Source organism: Syngnathoides biaculeatus, chromosome 22, assembly GCF_019802595.1.
Source record: "Syngnathoides biaculeatus isolate LvHL_M chromosome 22, ASM1980259v1, whole genome shotgun sequence".
NCBI classification, from domain to species: Eukaryota; Metazoa; Chordata; class Actinopteri; order Syngnathiformes; family Syngnathidae; genus Syngnathoides; species Syngnathoides biaculeatus.
In genome coordinates, this window is record NC_084661.1 from 3,569,346 (window position 1) to 3,590,980 (window position 21,635).

Sequence of the window (21,635 nt, forward strand, 5' to 3'; positions counted from 1 at the left end):
AATTTATTTGTGTGATACAGCTGCAAATAATGGTAGTACCATGCTTTGGGGGTGTTTTTCTACACATGGGACAGGAAGACTCCACTGTATTAAGGAGAGGATGACCGCGGCCAGGTATTGTGAGATTTTGGGGAACAACCTCTTTCCCTCAGTCAGAGCATTGAAAATGGGTCGTGGCTGGGTCTTTGAACATGAACACCCAAAGCACAAAGCCAGGAAAACCAAGGAGTGGCTCCGTAAGAAGCATATCTCGGTTCTGGTGTGGCCTAGCCAGTCTCCAGACCTAAATCCAATAGAAAATCCTTGGAGGGAACTGAAATTCTGTGTTTCTCAGCGACATCCCAGAAACCTGTTTGATCTAGAGAAGATCCGTGCGGAGGAGTGGGCCAAAATCCCTCCTGCAGTGTGTGCAAACCTGGTGGACAACTACAGGAAACGTTTGACCAAGCAAAGGCTACTGTACCAAATACTAACTTTTCTCAGGTGTTCAAATACTTATTTGCAGTTGTATCACATAAATAAATCGATAAAATCATACATTGTGATTTCTGGATTTAGTGAACATGCAGCTACGATTAAAATTTCAGACCCCTCCATGATTTCTAAGTGGGAGAACTTGCAATATAGCGGGGTGTTCAAATACTTATTTTCTTCACTGTATATATAACTAAAAACTGATTGGACCAGCAGGATGTGAGTGTCCTAACATGGTGCAAGGCAGAAAATAATAGGTTTGCTGATCAAGAATTTAATTACTTAGTTGCCATACAGGGGAAAAAAAAAACTCTTCAAATCCCTGCTACTTTTAACTTTCATTGATTTGTAGTGCTTTCCCGAAGGAAAGAGCATGGCACAATTCTCATAAAATACTCACATGATTGGAGGTCTGAGTGCAACTGTGAATCAGTAGCCTTGCCAATGTCCGATATTCTCTATTCAACAGTGTGGCGGGACAGTTGAAGCTCTGATACCATTTGTTGACATCATTGAGGCATTTTTGAATAAATTACCCTTCAATTGACGTTTTTTGGCCCCTCCAATGTTCCAAGCTACTTGATTTGACACAATCAGTCGTCTCTGGTTGCAATCATTAATTTAGTCCCTTTTGGAATTTCCAGGTCGATGGAAACAGTATGGAGTGAGTTTAATTGAAGATTTGAAGCTGTGAAATGCAATAGACGTCTAACACAAAAGATAAACAGTGGACTCCTGATGCACTCAACCAAAAAACAAAAAAAAGGCTGTCCTGTTATGGTAAAAACATCCTCTGTTCATCCACATATTTACGTTTAACTGTGCATTTTTCCCTGGTATTGTGAGAGTGAAAATGACAAATTATTTACTCCAAAGATCACCATCAACTGTGAAAGTTCAAGCCATTTTCATTCAATGTGAAAGCTAGTTTTGCAAAAATACTCCGCTAACTTTTCCGCGCTGCGGTCACGTGACCATGATCAAGGATGCAGGGGAGACCACTGACCTTAAAAATGATTGGATAGCCCAGTGGCCACCAAAGCTGTAGGTGCCGAAAGCACATATCCGCCATCTTGATACTCCCAAAACAACCATGGAACCAAGTTAAAATTTTCTGTCTGAAATAGGACATCGCAAAGACACAAATGAACAATGCGTTTAGCATGTATTTTCCCATTGCGAGTCCTTATCTAAAAAAAATATATATCTAACTGATTGACTTAAAATTCAATGTTTTTATGACCAAAAAAATGCTTTGTTTTTTTTGCTTTGTTATGATGATAGTGCTTCACAGCGTATTTTGGGAAAAGTTAATATGTCACGGAAATCGGGCCCTAGGTTTCTTGGTAGTTGTGGTGTTACGTCTTTCCTTTGGACTTAGCCTTTTTTTGGTTACCAAGTTGTATTAAAAATCCTTCATGTTACCAGAACTGAAAAATTGTCAAGCTCACACGACCAGTTTTAATTCTATTATCCAATCTGTAAACCATGTCCTCCACATGTTTTGGGAGTACCAAGATGGCGGCCAAATGGCTTCAACCAATCGACACACCGCTAGATATCTATGCGCTATTCAGTCTTTTTTTTTTTTTTTTTTTTTTTTTTCAGATCAGTGGGGGAGAAGTATTCTCCGTGCCGAGGTCGTCCTGCTTGGGGTTAAATCTTCCTTCTCTCGCTGCACAGCTGAGCTGGGAGGCGGGAACAGTAACGCCATTCTTCCCTGGGCGCCATCCTGCTTTTCTTTTCCCCTTCTCACCCTCCCGCTGAGCAGTCCTGTCTCACTCACACGGCAAAGCATAACGCACACATATACTGAGCTTGTCACAATACCCGTAAGAGTCGTAATAAACTCAAGGCACACGTGCATGCAAATACCAATAAACGGAAGTAACACTAGCTCACAGCTACTGTAATGAGCTCAAGTAAAGCACATGCATGTGTGCATGCAAATAAACTACTTCGATATGCTTTTGTGCCTTTACGAACGGAGGCAGAGAGCCGCATGCGGCTCAAGAGCCGTGGGTCAGTCGAATGGGACCAAATGATCTTTGACTGCAAGGTATATCCCTTGATAAAATGCATCAAGTCATGCCTTTTTTTTTTCACGATGCGAAATTTAATCGCGTAATCTGACACCCTGCACCTGCCTTGCTGTAACATGATCAGGGAGCTAGTTGCCTCACCTCTGGAATGGAATACTGAAACACCTCCTCCATAGCGGGCTGCGACTGACGTCACTGCCGAGGATGCGCATTGATTTTCTGCCATATTGGAAGACAAACAAACCCCAGAGAAGTTCGAGTGCGTGTAGCTGTAATCTGTTTATATATATATAATATACTGTAAGTGTTTCTTTGCTTGGAATATGATCTCCATGATCTAGCAGGCATGGCAGGCCCTTCTGTGAATTATAAACATGTTGACACCCTGGCAGCTGTCGAAATGAATCGTTACAAGGAGAAAGTTGCTCTGGTTGATGGAGTTAACCCCTATGAGTTACCCAAACAGGAATGGACAACAGATGTCACATACTATCCTACTGTAACTTACCCTGACATTGTGAACTATTTTATCTTCACTCCAAGTGTTTATATCATGGATGACCTGAGAGCTTACAACAGAATGGATGCATGCAATCAGTTTGTGTGTGGCTGGGTTCACGATGTGGGAGCTGTTGTCAGAAATGGATACCAACTAGTCAGTGGAAACCCTGTTCACATTTCATGTGAAGTATATTTCATTACACTGTGACTTTTCTCAGTTCAATGTACAGTTCCCACTACAGCTTTTTAGCAAATCCAATTATTTAATCCATGTACATTTAAATGTATGTAATGTTTATGAGGCCAGGAGTAATTTAATGATCATTTGCAATTTATAATTTGACAGTTAAGTAACGCCATGCAGGAAAGAGTATAATTAATTTCTTTTTATGTCTCCATCTCTTTTGTACTACATATATTTTCAAAATTATATTTGAAATAGACTAATTTTTTCAACAAAATGTAAATTTCTTTAGCTTAGATTCTTTTGTGAAATTTTTATTTGCTAGAATAATGATAGGTAAAAAAAAATTCTGTAATATTAATTAAATGTGCATGATACCTAATACATGTATACATGCGTGCATGTTAAAAACTCCAATGTTATCTTTAGAGGTTCCCCATTCCCAAGCATTGCGAGAAAAGCACTTTTGGCCTTGGGTGATAGCTAAACAAAGTGAGAAAATTGTTCCTGCACATTGCAACTACAAGGCTGGCCTGGGAGAACCTTGCTCACATGTCGCAACACTGCTTTTTTGGGTTGAAGCCAACATCAGGATACGGGACTCAAAGACTGTCACACAAGAGAAAGCATACTGGAAGCTCCCAACACCTTTAGAGGATGTGGAGTATCGTCCAATTGGTGAAATTGACTTTACTTCAGTTAACCATACCTGGAGGCTGGTTGGTTTGTGCAAGTTTGTAAAAAATAATGTGGTCACTGGTGCGTGGAGGTACAGCCGCCGGTACACTTGTTTGTTGTCGTTGTAGCCAGGCAATCCCATTGTTCAGTCGACTTCTAGGTCCAGGAAGGCAGCCACTTCCTTCGGGCATTTCCACAGCTCCATTATGGTCAGCATAGTGGAAGCCGCTCCGCAGTTGAAGATGTGCTGTGTGTCGTGAGGGCCCTGTTCGCATTTCGGGCAGAGGTTGACGATAGTATTGTCGACATGAGCCATATAGTCATTGAGCATGCGACCCTCCAAGTAATCGCTTTGTCTTCCTATATGGCGCGTTGACGAAAATCACATGATTGTGACATCATGTTGCAGGCCTTTGTATTTATATTTTAATAATAGGTAGAGGTCGGTACACTGGTAGGCAGTCCGAATGGGCAACTGTTTTCCAAAAACGTGAAGCAAAAGGCAAGATCAAAAAACAAGACACAGTTTAAGATGACTATGAGTCAATGACGAGGCAAAAAAGGAATGCTGAAACATGACTAGATACAATGAACTGGCAACAGACAGCATGAGACACAAAGTATATATGCACGGTGTAATTAGGGCAGACAAGGCTCAGGTGGGGAGTGTGCTCACAGGAGCAGGTGCAGAAGAGGCAGGGGGATGACCACACCCATGACAACTACCAGGGACCTGATATTGAAAAGAAATAGTCTTGCAGAGATAACTTTAGACAATGGTTTGATAGATTCACATTTTATCCTCATTTAGCATTCAGTTCTACTTTTTTGTGCCATATTTCTTTGACCATCTTTCTGTCCCTTATAAAAACAGGGATGAAAAAAAATGCCTGATGGTCACTCAAGTCCAACTTATTCTTATAATTCAGATATCAGTCTGATTTACTGATAAGATTCTTCATGGATGAAAAAGAGGGCCTTCACATCTTAGCGGAGAGTGGTTTCAGGTAAGGGGGATAGGAAGAAGATCTTAGCATGGGCTGGACTCCAATACTGTACTGACAGAAGCATTCACGCTATCTGCTGTCAGACCTGACAAGGCATTTAGGCTAGTAGAGCGCGAGCTTTGCATTGGGCTTGATTCCAATGGGGCAAAGAGGTTTATGGTAGGTAGGAAGTGCTGGCTCATCTCATTTGTCATTTGCTCCTCTGATTGTTTGGATGACACTGATGAATCTGTCTGCACCTTGTGGTCCTTTTCTTTTGTTCCTACTTTTGTTTGGTAATAACAGCATCCTTTCGTCCTTCAGCTGTGTAAAGGTACACAGTAAAAAAGGTTGGCAGACAATAATTTATCTCCTTAAAGATCAAATTCAGAGGACCTATGTTTTAATTTTGTATCACACAAATGTAGCCAATTTTTCATTTAAAAAAATATTTAAAAAATTCTCAACACAGCAGCTAAGAAATAAATTAGCCCCGAAATGCACTTTTTTTTTTTTTATAATCCGGATGCGTTCGATGGCTGTTTCAAATCGAGGCTCTGTAGAAGCTGCTTCCGTGCAACGTCACATCTAGACAATCCCAGTAAAGCCAATGGCTTCCTATACAGAATCATACATGCTAGGAGTGGGATCTAGAGGAGATAGACAGCAGGGAGGAAAAAGATTTTATGGACTGCTCTGTGGAAGAGATAGGAACTGAAGACGAGGAATTTTCTAATTCTTCCCATATGGTAGTGTCTCAAGAAATCTAAATACACATTGTTGATGAAATAATCTAATTCAAACATGTTTAAACATCTGATGCTGCTTGCACACAACACTGACTCGTTTGTTGTTGTTATACTAGAGACTGAGTAGGCGTAAAACAAAAATATAAACCTTCGGTATCGTTCTGCGTTTAAAGCTCACATGTTTATAGCCTATTCTTCGTGTTATTAACATGCATTTAGGCCGCATTTTAAATAATGCGCCTAAAACTTGAGAGCACACACTGCCGTATTCGAATTTTTGGAAGACCTTAGCGTGAACAGTACACTAACTTTAAACAGTGTCCAAATTTCGTCACCTCCTAAACAACACATGGATGCAGATATTAGCTGACATATATTGTATACCGTATTGTACTTATATTTAAAACAAGGTAGATACTTGTCAATACTAAACAATTGAACACGTACATACTTCGCACCGAAGCCAAGTGAAAGTAGTCCTCCGTGAAATGCTTGGAACATATTACTGTCCACTTTGATTTGTGAGTCCAATGCGCCCGCTTTGTCTTCACAAACCTAGTCCATAACCTGCGTATCTGTTCATCTTTCAGTCATTCATGTAAGCTGACTACTTCAGCTTTTGATGCAGAACAGCCGTATATGACACACTTCCTCACCATCTCTAGCTTTTTCACTCTCTGGCTAAATTTTGTCTGGATGTGACGTCACATTCCGGGGAGTTACGAAACTTGCCAAATCTAAGTGACATTTTGAACAAAATCTCGAGATTGACTTTGATGCTAATTAATTTAATTTTTGTTGTGTTGAGAATTAAAAAAAACCTTTTTTTTTTTAAAAAAAAATGAAATTTTAGCTTCATTTGTATAATAGACAAATAAAATACAGGTCCTCTGGATTAGATCTTTAAGACAAGATATCTGTGTCCACTCCCCCTCCATAAAATAAAACACAGAAATGTAGTTATTTTATCCATCCACCCATACAGCATTAATTAGAGACTCTAAGTTGATCGTGAGTGCGAATGGTTGTTTGTTTCTATGTACCCCGCCTCCTGCCCGAAAATAGCTGGGATAAACTCCAGTACTCCGGGACCAATAAGCGTCTCAGAAAATGGATGGATGAACGGCTTCTTCCTCACTTGGGTTGCGAGTGAGCTGGAGCCGATCCCAGCTGCATTCGGCAAGAAGCGGGGTACACAGTGAATTGTTCGCAAGCCAATCGCGGGGCACAAATAAACAAACAACCATTGGCACTTACATTCGCATTTAAAGGCAATTTAGAGTCTTCCTCGAGCCAACTATTATGGATGGTTTTGGGATGTGGGAGAACAGTTGAGATCGGATTTGAACCCAGGTCCTAAAAACAGTGATAACCAGTCGTCCACCATTTATTTTATGTATATTAAACATAATATTTATTTAAGTTATCGTGTGTCATTTGTTTGAATGTTGCGTTTTATGACGGCAGACCAATTTATGAAAAATTTCCTGGACACAAAGTGTCACGTGGTCATGACTACCCAATGAAAATATGTGCATGTTGTAAACAGCCTAGACTGGCCAATAAGGAGCTGCAAAGTCCCCCCTCCCTTAGTGCGTCAGTCGCTGACAGTGTCATTTTGAAGCCAGTATCCCAGACACAAGGAGCGAGAACGGTGACTTGTGGAATAAGAAAGTGGGTGGCAAATAGCAACAGAAAAAGTCGTGGACATCGTAATTATATCATGACCACCAGAGCAGGGTAAACAGGAGCAGTATTTCAGACAACTCGAGTTGCAGTAGCACAGTTGACGCTGAGGTCTCTTGGAAGTTTGGGAGCACCCAAGTTTGCTGTGGCTTGGCTAGCACACCCCACTTTGGCACTTCTTTACCTGCTCCACAGCCCACCACCGCTGAGACAAAAAAACATGGTGTCCTGGATCATTTCAAGAAGCGTCGTGTAAGTCCAAAAGTACAGCCACTAGTTCAAGAAGATTAATGTGTATTTTGGGACAATAATTAGCGATGTTAGCATAAGTGGCTACCTAATTATTGCCCTGTTGCTGAACATTTTTTTTGTCCTACTTTACGTTACTAGGCTTTTTAAATTTTTAAATCTGAACACTTAAACCATTTTATTGTGCAGTAACATCGTCGATGTTTTAGTTACACCGACACAATTGTGTGTCTCGCGATTTGCCTTTCAGTCGAAAGTTAGGTTGTTTACAAATGTAACCGTCCATGCTGTCAGTGAGTCATCCATCGTCTAACTTTGGTCCGTGCATTGATTTGGTATTTTTTTTTCATTATACTGCGACACGTCGATCTATGGAGGCGTGCCAGTTCCATCTGTAATTCTAAAGATAAGAGGCCAAACCAGATTAACTGCCCGCCATTTCACTATAAAGAGACTCAGGGCAAATGCTTCTAATACCTTATTTTGGCAAATTCATTCTCGAAATAATTTTGTCCCGTGCAGATATCTTACTAAAAAAAAAAAAAAAAAAAACGTATACCCCACGACCCTTGCGAGGATAAGCGGCTAAGAAAATGGATGGATGGATTAACTCTTGTATAAAAATATATGACATAATTGGATACAGGAGTGGTACACTTCTAATTCGCTATTGTTTAAGGATCAGATATGGATTAAGGTTTCTATGACCTCTTTGATGTTGAAAACACCATTTTTTGTTAGAACTCATTGAAAATCATTAGGAAACGTTTGACTAAAACCTTGACTCTTTACGAGAAAAATGTCCATCTTTCTTGAAAAATCAAAAACTTGATGAAATTTGAAGTGTTAGAAAGCTCGACCAATTCTGTTGATTAAAGAAAATAAGTAATTTAAGACATTGTCAATGGCTGTAAAATGAAACGTTACTGGTTTAAATGAGAACAGAATGCAGCGCTTCCCATTTATGGATTGGATTGCTTGAAAATTAGGGACGTTCAATACCACTTTTTTCAAGCCAAAACTTATATGAGTGTCCAAACTTGAGTACTGACTCATACTTATTACAAATAACACTAGTACTTTTGATCCATAACACTTAAATTCACTTATTGAAAGATAATTGTAAACAAAGACCTGTCTTTCTTTGTGACGCAGATGACGATTCGCTCATTTCTCATAAGATTTAATTCATGTCAGATTTTTTTCACTTTAGGTATCACTGGCTCGTACTGTATTGACAGCCTTCATGAGTATCTGATACTGTGAAATAAGGCTGTTATCAGGCCCATAGGGATACTTGGAATCAGTACTCGCTCATCCCCACTGAAAAACTTCAGTTTGAGTTAATTTTTATGACATAAATATAATTAATCTGAAACAGTAAAAAAAAAAATGTTTGGGCCACTTTACCAGGTTGCTGTCCCTAGGTTAAACTGTAATCCTAATAGGTTTTTGTTTGAACTTGGGGTGTCAGAGCTAAAGTGTTAATTCATGATTATACACACACACACACACACACACACACACACACACACACACACACACACACACACACACACACACACACACTTTCTTTCGGCTTGTTCCGTTAGGGGTCGCCGCAGCGTGTCATCTCAGATGAACGCTCATATTAGTTTGGCACAGTTTTTACACCAGATGCCCTTCCTGATGCTACCCCGCTTGGGTAGTGGAGGCCCCAGTGAGAAGCGAACTCACAACCAATGTTCCCTCTAATTTTTCATCTGTCTGGGCAGAATGACAAGATCCCTGAGCACACTGACGACCTATGTGAGCAACATCACAAGTGCTCACTGTGGCCACACACCAGTATCACAGATCATCATAGAAAGTTTTATGATTTATTAAAAGAATCAAAGTACAACAGCAATTTCCATTAGTTTACTTTTAATATACTGCAACCCATCTGGCCATTTTACACAGTTTTACAGCTGACATCATTTTCCTCCCTGAATTTGATATATATGACGAGCATTTTGTGTCCTGTTATGTCTGTGCTCCCGTCTACGATTAGGGTATGCCAGGGTGCATTTTTAAACTTACACATAGTCTCATTCTGCATTATCTCATTGATTGAATTCACAAATTCAAAGGGATAGTTTTTGCTTTGCCCGCTTTCTGGCATGCTCGCATACTTTCCCATGTGATCGTAGATTGGTTGAACTGACAGCATTCTTCTTCTTCTTTTCCTTTCGGCTTGTCCCATTAGGGGTCGCCACAGTGTGTCATCTTAGATGAACGCATATTTGTTTGGCACAGTTTTATGCCAGATGCCCTTCCTGATGCAACCCCTCCCAATTTAGCCGAGAAGAGAAGCTCACAGCACCTGGTATTCATTCCCAGGTGGTCAAAAATACTTAAATCAACTGGAAGCAAGGAAAACGAACTTCTCCATAGCTGGCCCATTCAGATATGTTCAGATAGTTATGAAAGCATGCTTGCATGCCATGATGAAAATCTGAATTCAATTTAGTTTCAGTAGTTTACTTAGTTGAATTCGTATTTGAATTTGTATTTTTTTTGGGGTAAAGGTATGCACCTAAATAATGAATGATCATATTGTGTACATTTTGGAAACAGAATAGCATTTATTTATAGATGTACTAGATGTATTTCATTCATAATACAATTTATAAAACTTGCATTTACTTACAACTTGTTATGCCTGCAGCCCACAGACCCCCGCCTATTTTTCAGTCTTTTTTCATTCAGTCAAATCACATGCGTGTTACTGTTTAAATAAGGATTTTTCTTTTTTTCAATTTCAGGCTATTTGATGCGTGTAAATTTTTTTTTCAGTTACTGACTAAAAACAATGTTAATAAAGTTGTTCTTTGTGAGTTTAACTATATTTCTTTCTAATTTATTTTTTTCTTTAATGTTAAGGATACAATGCTATACAGACCACTGCACTCTCTGATTATCCTCTCCTCAGCACCTCTATTTATTTAGATTTTTGACGCCCCTTATTTACATGGATGTTACAAAAAGGAGACGGCAAGCAAAACAGTTTGAAACAAAGTGTACGTCTGTTTATGTGCGTGTGCATGTGTGGAAAATTTCTGAGTATGTGTGGTCATCATTTCTTTAACAGGCAGCAGTTCCAACAGTTGATTAGATGTTTTTGTTCTTGCTATCTCCTGCTAAGCGGCTGCCACATTATGTAGAGCACAGAAAAGCATTTCTTTATTAGAAGCAGATGTATAATAACTATGATCACAATTATTCCTACATTTCCCCCGTGTTTATCATACATTTGCTACCACGTTTTCTAGTGCAGAGCAAAGCATTCTTCATTGCAGGCAGGAACAGTTACTGAATTCGAGCAGAGCAAAGCATTTCTTCATTGCTGGCAGGAACAGTAACTGAATTGGAGCAGAGCAAAGCATTTCTTCATTGCAGGCAAAAACAGTTACTTAATTATATTTACAATTATTTCTGCATTATCCTCCTGTTTATCCTACATGTGCCCAAATCCTCACATCTAATAGATCCTTTCGGCTTTATTCTACAGTCATATTTATGAAAACAAACATAGTTACACTCGGAGGAAAATGTAGTACTAATTACTTGGAATCTTCTGTATCAGAGAACAGGTCTGGAAGAGAAGTCATAACGTCATCATCGTGGTCAAAAATATCACTGTCATTACCCCGATGTGCCAATAGTGGATATATTTCTGCCAATTTTGAATTTGTCGGGGTAATATCAGTGGTTGTCAGTTGGTTAGGTGATGCCTTTATGCAGGGAATACAACAACATCCACACAATGCAAGAATAGCTGCAAACAGCGATAGAAACTAGGACAGAGAACACCAAATTTTTAGATTTGCCAAACTTTTTTTTTTCCCACCACTCAGACCAGGCTGATGTGTTTATACCAGAGTGCTCCTTCATCTTGTGGTTCAGGGTGCGGAGGTCTTGAATGGCCCTTGTGAGTGACCCATCAGGTGCTATGATATTTGGAATAAACAACATGGTCAACGAACATCGAGCAGTCGCCACACTTCTCGGCAAGGAGCATGTCGACCGCTGTGCGGTTCTGGAACGTCATGAGTGAGGTTGGAGCTAGTTGTTCCCTTATGGCAATAAAGCCTGCTTCCGTATAATTACCTAGTTTCTGTACATTGTCATGTATGTAGTTGATTCTGTCAACGTTTTTATTCAGTTATCCATAACAAGATGGATTCCCATCCTGGAGCAATCTCGTTAACCAACTTATACTTATCTAGTACGTCGTTGGGATGCCATTTGCATGAATGTATGTCAGATCTCCATCTTTCCAAGAGGATCTTCGCCTTCGGGATAACCCAAGGGGAGGTCCAAAGATGGATGCGGCCAATTGATCCCTCCGTACAGGGCACCTAACCACGCCTCCTGAAGTTACGTCACCCCACTCTTGCTAACCTCAGACAAACAATTAGCAAAAATGGCGGCGCAGGAAGAAAAGACGAGAGCGAATTTGTCCGATTTACCGGCTGATTTTTCACTCGCATTCTTACCGAATGGTGAAATATCGTTGAAGACCTGACAGCATGGCTTCAAATATTTCAGCGAGGGGTATTTCAATGGTATTTCCATGCACATCGACGGAGAAACCATCGATATTAGCGCGAGATCTTTCTGGAGTCAGAAGAAGACTGAGAAGCCACATAATATAATATAACTCAAAGACGAATTCGTCATTGACAGTTTCCTATTTTCGTGTTACCTATCACACTTGTGTGCAGAATCTGTATGTGTATCAGTATAGCCGTTTGTGAACCGCCGTATGAAGGAAAAGAAGAAGGCGAGGCTTGATTTACGAGTGGTTTCTCTCGTTTTCTTTGTGTAACGTCACGCGCTCCCCTCAATAATTATTCTTGAATTAGTGCCGAACCTATGTAAGTCCCGACCGAGTACGACAATCACTACTTTAGTGTCCTCAAACATCCTTCCTTCATTCTTGGTGTCTAGGTGCACGTCGAAGGCTTTTAGGACTCGGTAGTCCGGTTTAGCTTAGCTAACGAGCCGCCAAAAAAAGAGACACATTTGTGCAGTCAGGTCCTCGCAAAGTATCGCTCAACACAGATCAAGTGTGTCAATCATTCACACGTAGCTATGTTATGCAAGCGAAGAACTGCTAATTCATTTATATGAGACATGTATTGAAAATCAAATATAGGGCATACCTTCGTGCAAACAAAGTCCTGTTTAGCTTAGCTCGGGAGCCGCCGAACAGAGACACGTTTGTGCAGTCAGATCATCGCAAAATATCGCTCAACACAGATCAAGTGTGTCAATCATTCACACGTAGCTATGTTATGCAAGCGAAGAACTGCTAATTCATTTATATGAGACATGTATTTAAAATAAAAAATAGGGCTTACCTTCGTGCAAACATATCTGTTCCGGTTGATTTTAGATGGATTCAGTTGATCATACGGTCTTCCACAAAGTTTGATCCAACGAAGACATTTTTTGTACTCTCTCTTCTGTTCCGGTTGATTTTAGATGGATTCAGTTGATCATGCTGTCTTCCACAAAGTTTGATCCATCGAAGACATTTTTCGTACTCTGTCTTCGGTTTTGGAAAGGGTACGAATTGAACTCCACCATCTAGCCTATCAGGATACCTGTCGTCACTATTATAAAGTCCGTGACTACACCTTTTAACCATATCTATTGTTAAGGAACCCAAATACGTGATAAAATGCTAACAAAAGCTATACTGGACCATGCGACTTTGTCAGAGGTAATGGCGGACTCCAACATTTATGCAGATCTCTGGCCTCTGATTGGTCAGGGATGCGGATGACGCAATTTCTACGGAGGGGTCAATTGTATATCCTCTGCTTTGGATGGAAACACAGTCACATATAAGAGTAGTGGTACAAGTGCACACGTTCCTGCTGTATTTTTCAGTGTGTCATACAACTTTTGACCAACAGACCACCACCACACATCGCTGCATGGGAGCAGTGGGGCAGTTTGCAGATAGATATCATGACACCATGTTTTGTTGAGACTTCCCACCTTAAAATCTGTCCCTGTAAAGCTAACACAGGAGAAATTAGCCAATGCAACATTAGTAGAAAATATCAGTTTATCATTTAATGCCTTAGTTGTTGTATAAACACTTTTCCATTTCTGACAAGTGGTGTTAGGAGTTGTTTTAGTCATTACCTCCAGGGTACACTGTGTTGGGATTTCTGCTGGAATTACACGCATTAGTGGCCTAGCTGCATTCTAAATTAATAACAAACAGTTTTTTTCCTATTTGTAAAAAAAATAAATAAATAAATAAATAAAATTCCTCAGGCTTTTTCAATTAAAATACTCCCTCCATAGTATACATACTCTTTTGTATGGCATTCGGGTTAAAGGTAGCATTAAATTGGCAAATGGTGAGAAGAAAATGGGGGTTTCCTTTAGCATAAGCCCTTAGATGGAATTCTCAGCAATTAGACTCTGCCAAGGAATTCAAAAAGTGCTTAACTGATTAATTGGGAGGCACACATGGAGTCCTCCCCTCATGCCTCGGTGACTCCCGCATAGTTGTTTACCAATGTTATTTGAAATGGGGTTGCACCACTTTATCTTATGTGTGGTAGGCATAGTTGACTGAGTATAATTATTGGTTCTGTTGTTATGTATTTTTGTCACCTTTACAGGTGTCCAAAAATAGCATATGAACAAAAATATAATTACGGCTGTCAATGTTGCAGCCCAACATGCTATCATATTATTTAGCCATTTTGAAGTCATGTCGACCAAGTCACCCCTAAATGGATCAAGTGTCTTTTAAATCTTCACCAGGCATCGGGTATTTTCAGATACTATAAATCTGCACCCACCGTATGCTGGATTTTGCTCACCTTTCCCTTTGGGTGACTCAGCTGAGATGACCTTTTACAGTGTGTAAGGTGTATCCATGCGTTTCTTTCTGCTATTTTGTCCATGTCATTCAGCTCTTGCTCAGTCTATGCCAGTGTTCGGGTAAAACTGCATGTACAGTAAATATTAATTCATAAACAGACATAGGATGAATAGACAAATGGCAGTAATAAAGTTATTAAAGCACCGTAACTTGTTCCATTTTTTTTTTTTCTTTCTTCTGATGGTGTAGTGCAGGGGTGTCAAAATCATTTCTCTTGCGGGCCATGTTGTAGTTCGGGTTTCCCTCAGAGGGACATTTTGAGTGAAGGCTGAGTGAGATCGATTCCCGCTCAGTGATGGTGTCGACATCTGCACTGCAACTGGCTGGCGAGGTGTAGTCTGCCGAGCCCGAAGTTAGCTGGGATTGGCTCCAGCTCTCTCTCCGAATAAATGCTGAAGGGTTGCATCAGGAAAGGCATATGGCGTAAAAAAATAAAGACAGTTACTACCGCACCACCATGACAATGGCACAAAAATGGTTTTACACATCAATGCTGATAAATTTCCCAATTTGTTTCCAGTCCTATCAAATTGATGCATGTGAAATTTCCTCGTGACACGCCATTAGAAAACATGTTTTTTGTTTTTCAAAAGAAATGAAGGGACACACAGAATCCCCCAACTTTTTTTTTCTTCTTGCATTCATTATCAATTAATAGGACTGGTATTATCTCTGGATCCGTGCAAACAACACAATCTTTTGGACAAGTTTTTTCTATATAGTTATCCAATTTGTTCTGTTCAAATTTATTTATTTATTTATTTTTGGGTTGGACCTAGAGTGGTTCCCACAGGTACCACCCGAACAGAAAAATGAAAATAAGGGGTAGCGTTTTCATCCAACACCCAACAGCAAAATTTAACTGTTTAGTCACCATTATGACAGCAGTCTCACTTCCATGTGTAACCGGATTACAACGACCTTGGCAGTGGGAATGAGACCTGCTATTTTACAAGTGGCCAATAAAAACAAATTAGTTTTGTTTGTGTTAACAATGGTTTCAAAAGCAATAACTTTCCTGCAATGAACAAATGAATTCAAGTACACCTTTTTGCAATTTTTTTAAGCTGTTTGGAGTTCTTAATAACTCCTGAAAGGGACCCACTTGTGTGGTTTTTTTTTTTTCCTTCATCATTCGTCTATCTCTCATTGTGTGGATATTATTGGTAATTTGTATGGTTTCCCAAACTGTGTTTTGAATGGAATGAGACCCTTAAGTGCTTGTAATGTATGTATAGTTAAATCAAATCTATCATTGTGTCCAAATTGCCCCTACGTGTGATTGCGAGTGCTGCTGTTTGTCTCCATGTGACCTGCAATTTGCTGGCAAGCAGGTCAGGGTGTACCTTGCCTCCTGCCCGTTGACAGCTGGGATAGGCTCCAGCCCTCCCCGCGACCCTTGTGAGGATAAGCGGTGAAGAAAATGGATGGAGGGATGAATGGATGTGTAGCTTGAGGAAACTGACCACGTTTTGGTTGCACATTTCCTTGTGGATTATGTCGCACACAGATCTAACAAGCCCTACATAAAAATTTTTTTGCATACATGTTAAATCCATGGATCATGTAATGCCTTTGTACCAGGGCTACCATTCCCCCTGTTGAAACCTGAGACTTCCCATGGCTCAAGATTGCCACCCACTTAAAAAATGTATTTGGTTGAATTTTTTTTTTTTTTTTTGTATCTGTGCTGACATAATTCCCATTTTGTAATATAACACCTTTATTTTTCCACATTTTTAGTTCTGCTGGTAAGGTTTGTTGTTGCATTTTGTTTAACACATCATCTGAAAGTATGTCTTCATTTGTTGCATGATCAGCTAATCCCATAAAGGTTTTGGCTGCTACTTCTTTTGCTGTTTTATCTGTAAATCCAAATCCTAATGATACTTTGTCTGTGTTTGATGTGTGTCCTGAACATTTACATATGGCTATTTCTGTTGGTAATTGAGCTGCTATGACCAAATTTTGTAGTAGCTCTGCATAGCAGCAATCTGGTCTCAGATTGTTTAAGACTATCCAATAAGATATTGTCTGTACAGTTCAGTCCTCCCAATCCAAATCTGGTTCTTTTTCTGTCCAATCAGGAAGATTTCATACTACCAATACAAATTGTCCCAAATTCTTCCACTCCAGTTCAGTTTATAATGACGTGTGTCGTGGTGTCCATTCCTTGTGTAATGCATTTAGTTTGTCAGTCAGTCTTGTTCCTGCCACCACGACTGTTATACCCTCTGAGTACAGATAATCATGATTTTTGTCTGGTGTGGGCTGTTTAAGTTTACAGTATCTTATACTACATAGTCACATGCAATGAGTCACTTCCTACGTCATTTTGTGGTTGTTCAATCATGTGTCGAGCTGTTTGCTGCAAGAAATCTCCTGTTCTTGTGGGAGGTTCGTTTGGCATATCTAAGATGTAATAATAGTGTGCTGTATTCCTATTTTGTAAGATATTTAACTGGCCTCTCAGTTATTCATTTTTTCTTTTTACTTCTATATTTCCTGTCAGAGAGGGAATTAAGCCCAGTCCTAGTTTCAGTCAGCCATCTCTTCCCAACAAACGTATGGTGCAAATTAAATAGTTGCATTTTGGGAGCATTAGTTGACATTTTTGATGGGGAGATGGCTGCACTTGTTATGCGGTAGTGGGTGTTTTGTTTTTTGGGCAGTCACGTGAAATGTGACCTTTTTCTCCACAACACTAGCAAATAATTTCTTTTTGATCAAATTTGCATCCCCTCCCCATTACTCTTACTCTTCCCCTGTCTCTTCCTCATCTGCGGCCACAATTATTAAATGTTTCGCATAAAGCGCTATAAATTTCTCCTTCCTCTGTCAGAAAGGTGTCAAGTTTCTTTTTCTTATTTTGTAGCACTCTTTCTGCGTGTAGTGCTTGGTTAACGTATTGTTACAGGCTGCCAGTCGGTTTTTCACCCCAATGTTTTTCAATCCATTCTTTTGTAGGATTATTTGAATTTGCATGAAGAGCATTTTTTAATTGCCCTTGATACACACACTCTGGAGTGTGCTCTTCAGGAATGCCACTGTTTGCTGTAAAACATGGAGTCATTCCAATTCTATATTCTTCAAATGGTTCATTGTTGTTTTATTTTTCTCTTCTAATGGCAGAAAAATTTGCTTTTTGTCTAAATCTAGCAGAAGTGCTAGATATTAACCCTTGAACTCCCTGCTGCTGTGAGAAAGTATTTTGCTGTTATCCAAATTTGTTGTACTTCCACACCATTTAAGTAGTAAGATTTTCTCAAGTCTTCCATTCCCTGGAAAAATTATGTTACATCAACTTGACGAGATGTGATACCTTTTATGGCTGTTTTCACATCATCTTGAGTCCTTTTTTTTTTTTTTTTTTTTGGTTTTGTTTTGTGTGTGTTTCTCTTATTTTATCCTGCAGGTTAACTATATATATTTTTTTTTGTGTGTATGTTGAGCTAGCCAGGAAAGTCAGTGTTATCCACAAATTTAGATGTTTTATTTTAGTAGGACATTAGCTTTCTACAAACTCCTAGTCCTTACACATTAATTTTTTTTCAAAATGTTCTGTTTCAACTATTTTGCTATTTAGCAACTATTTTGCAATTTGTTTTTCCCCTGTTGGAGTCAGTGGTTCACCTAGGGTGACTATACTGACTTCCCCCTGAACAGGGTGACAATTACGTTCTGTTTGAGGTAATTCTCAAGGTTGTATCACAAGTGATGGAGAATTCTTACCTCCACATCCTCAAACAATTGTCACTCAATTTCCTGTTCAAATGAGATAGCGAACCTCCACTCACACTTTTACACATGCACACGCTTCACGGAGCTCATGTACAGGACACACCTTGCCCTTTTCTCAGTTTTATAGAATAATTAGTCCACTCGATAGGGACCAGTATTCTCGAGGTTTGGTTCTGCTGCAGTCACCCAGACGCGCATTCACTCATTCCTCATGACTGTGGGAGTTTCCTTCTCACCAGAGATGCCTTTACTTCCTTCGGCTTCTCGTCAACCCTCAGCCTCCAGACGGAAAGTCGAGGCCCAGTCCTGGAAAGGGTCTCAAGTGCCGTGGCCACGGTCTTAGCCTGGACGGCGACTCAGCCCCTGGAAACCTCAGGTATCTTGAGATCCGGCTCGAAGGACCAAGTAAATGTCAGGTTCACCAATCAGACATTCATTAAACAAGACAAAAAAAAGGAAGCAAAGACACCAGTTGAAGTCTCGAGAGGAGAGGAACTGTCTCGTACAATTCACCACTGCACTCTCTGATTATCCTCTCCTCAGCACCTCTATTTATTTAGTTTTTCGACGCCCCTTATTTACATGGATGTTACAAAAAGGAGACGGGAAGCAAAACAGTTGGAAACAAAGTGTACATGTTTGTTCATGTGCGTGTGCATGTGTGGAAGATTGCTGAGTATATGTGTGGTCATCGTTTCTTTAACAGGCAGCAGTCGTAACAGTTCTGATGATTAGATGTTTTTGTTTTCGCTATCTCATGCTCGGCGATTGCCACATTATCTTGAGCAGGGCAAAGCATTTCTTTATGCGTCCACCATTACTAGGTTGATGCAATAAAAACAAAATAAATAATCAAACCATAATATATTTAACCTGTACAAGTTAACAGTATGTAGAATTATTTTTAGCCCATTATATAATAAAATAACTGTTTTGCTCTACTATTCTAGACAAAATATAGCATATATCAAATTCAGGCAAAGTTGGAAAAATTGTTCTGGGTGTGAATTTCTGTAAATTGGCAGCTCTGGGTGGCCTTGCCAGGCCCCCATCATATATTCCTTTTTTTATGTGATTTTTTTTTTTTTTTTTTTTTTTCTCCCAAGCATTTTTGTACTGTATTTAAATCCTTTTAAATTTTTTAGTACAATTGCATTCATAGAGCACATCTGATCTACACATCGGGAAAGCCACTCTTGTAGAATGTAATCTTTATTCAAGTGTTTATTTTAACATAATCAAGACAAACTTTAGTTCGCCCCTGCTATCGGGCACAAACATTTTTTAGTGTGTGTTCTTCGTTGGTTTTCACTGGTTCTTTGTTGTTCACCACTTCTTCGGGTGTCGGTGGACTCTAGGCATCGAAACTGGGAACCGAAATGTTTTCATTTGAATCATTTCGGGAGAACTAGAATGTTAGACCCAGTTCCAATCGGGTTTTTATTCTCGATGCCTGTGCACTCATGTCAACGCGAAACGTGGTTTTCCCGCCTCTATTGTGAATGACTGTATACATAACGAACATTTACTTCTTATCGGTACGGCAATAGGAATATTCCACTCCTGTGAAACCCAATGAAATTAAATACGGATTTAGCCTTTCTATACTAATAGAGGTGTTTATGTGGATCATTTTCATTCAGTTTGGTCTTCTGAAGCAATTAGAATTGGAATAGAAGGTAGTCCCAGTAGGATACATATCACACAGTGAAGAAATTGTTTTGATATATGACACAAGAAAGGAAATTATAAGAACAACAATAATAATTAAAAAGCAAATACACATTTTTAAATACAAAGATAATAAGGGCGGGCTTTATTTTTTGTGATTTCAGAGGCATAAAAAAAACAGTTTATCGCGATCATCTTTGGGAAAATATGTTCACATAGGACACAAAGCGAACTTTAACCTTTGTGAATTGTCAGCCGGCGGCTGGGATAAAATCGCGTACGCCCAAGCAACTTTTTTTTCCCCCTCTCTCTTTTTTTCACAGTGGCAATACACAGCAGCGTTACTGGAAGGTAATGTCAGACTGGATTTTTTTTTTTTTTCTCTCTCCCAATATTCAGAGCAACCGGTGTTACGGCTCTAATGAGTCAGCCTTCAGTTATTTCTCAAACAAAATTCCGACAATATGTAACATTTGACAGCTCTTCACACAACATGGTTGCTCAAGGTGTGGATGATTACCAAATCATGACCATGCTCGTTTCCAGATTTGATCCCTGCTGAAAATCTCTGGTCTCTGATAAAGAGGAAATGTAAACGTTAAAGAAAACTTTAAAAAGGAGAAAAAAGCTGACTCCAAACAAAAGTCGAATTATTCAAAACTTGCATCATGTTATTTGACTGGACAAAAGGGACAAAACTGAATTTGAAGCTTTCTGTCCTCCTTCTTTTCCTTTCGGCTTGTCCCATTAGGGGTCGCCACAGCATGTCATCTTTTTCCATCTTAGCCTATCTTCTGCATCTTCCTCTCTAAACCCAACTGCCTTTATGTCTTCCCTCACAACATCCACCAACTTTCTCTTTGGTCTTCCTCTCGCTCTTTTGCCTGGCAGCTCCATCCTCAGCACCCTTCTACCAATATACTCACTCGCCTCTGGACATGTCCAAACCATCGAAGTCTGCTCCCTTGAACTTTGTCTCCATATTATCCAACTTTGGCTGTCCATCATCATCATCATCATCATCAACTCATTTCGAATCCTATCCAACCTGCTCACTCCTAGAGAGAACCATAACGTCTTGATTTCTAGCACCTCTAGCTCTACTTCCTGTTGTCTCTTCAGTGCCACTGTCTCTAATCCATACATCATGGCTGGCCTCACCACTGTTATAAACTTGATGAGCCCTGGTAAACTTTGCATAGCAATATGAAGTGGGACATTCATTAGTTGGGAGTTATATTTGGTACGGACACTATTCAGACACTTATTATAGTCACTCTTTGTCATGTTGCATCCATTTGCTGAAATAATTTTTAATATTTTTTTCCTCATGAAACTTCACAAAAAAAACATTGAAAAAAATGAAATTGTGTAAATTTTTAAATTTCAACAATTAATTTTTTTTTATTGTGAAAACTCGTTTATTTGAGCAAATGTTTGCAATATAACAAAGTGAAAAAGTTAAGGGGATCCGAATACTTTCAGTACCCACTATATATACTGTTATATAAACTGTATTTCAGCCTATATCAGCGACTTCAGGGTGAATTGGTTGTCACCTTGTCTGGAAACGTCTCCCAGACGTTTTTCCGGTTAGAGTGCAAGCAATATAGTTGGCTTCTGCATCCCAGTTTTGCTAAGACTTAAGATTTCTAAAAGCAAAGTAGCTTCCATAATCCTTAAATGGAAGAGTGGTCAAAGTGTGGAAGAAGTACTCAAAATCACTGTGGCTGAGCT

The 21,635-nt window shown here is 39.5% G+C and overlaps 2 protein-coding genes across 4 annotated transcripts in view; one reads left to right on the top strand and one right to left on the bottom strand.

Annotated features, from left to right (window-relative positions):
- jmjd1cb (jumonji domain containing 1Cb) overlaps positions 1-4,517 on the bottom strand; it is a 246,137-nt gene extending 241,620 nt beyond the window's left edge. The window contains exon 1 of the mRNA XM_061811226.1: positions 3,911-4,517. Within this exon, the coding sequence (XP_061667210.1) occupies positions 3,911-4,021 (111 nt within the window). The 5' untranslated portion in view covers positions 4,022-4,517. The remainder of the gene's footprint in view (positions 1-3,910) is intronic.
- A 2,703-nt stretch (positions 4,518-7,220) lies between these two features.
- Positions 7,221-21,635, top strand: part of reep3b (receptor accessory protein 3b) — a 71,764-nt gene continuing 57,349 nt past the window's right edge. For all 3 annotated transcript variants that reach the window (XR_009793657.1, XM_061810755.1, XM_061810756.1), the window contains exon 1: positions 7,221-7,552. Coding sequence is in view for 2 of the 3 variants with exons in the window: in XM_061810755.1 (XP_061666739.1) it covers positions 7,521-7,552 (32 nt within the window). In the remaining variant the exon portion in view is untranslated. The remainder of the gene's footprint in view (positions 7,553-21,635) is intronic.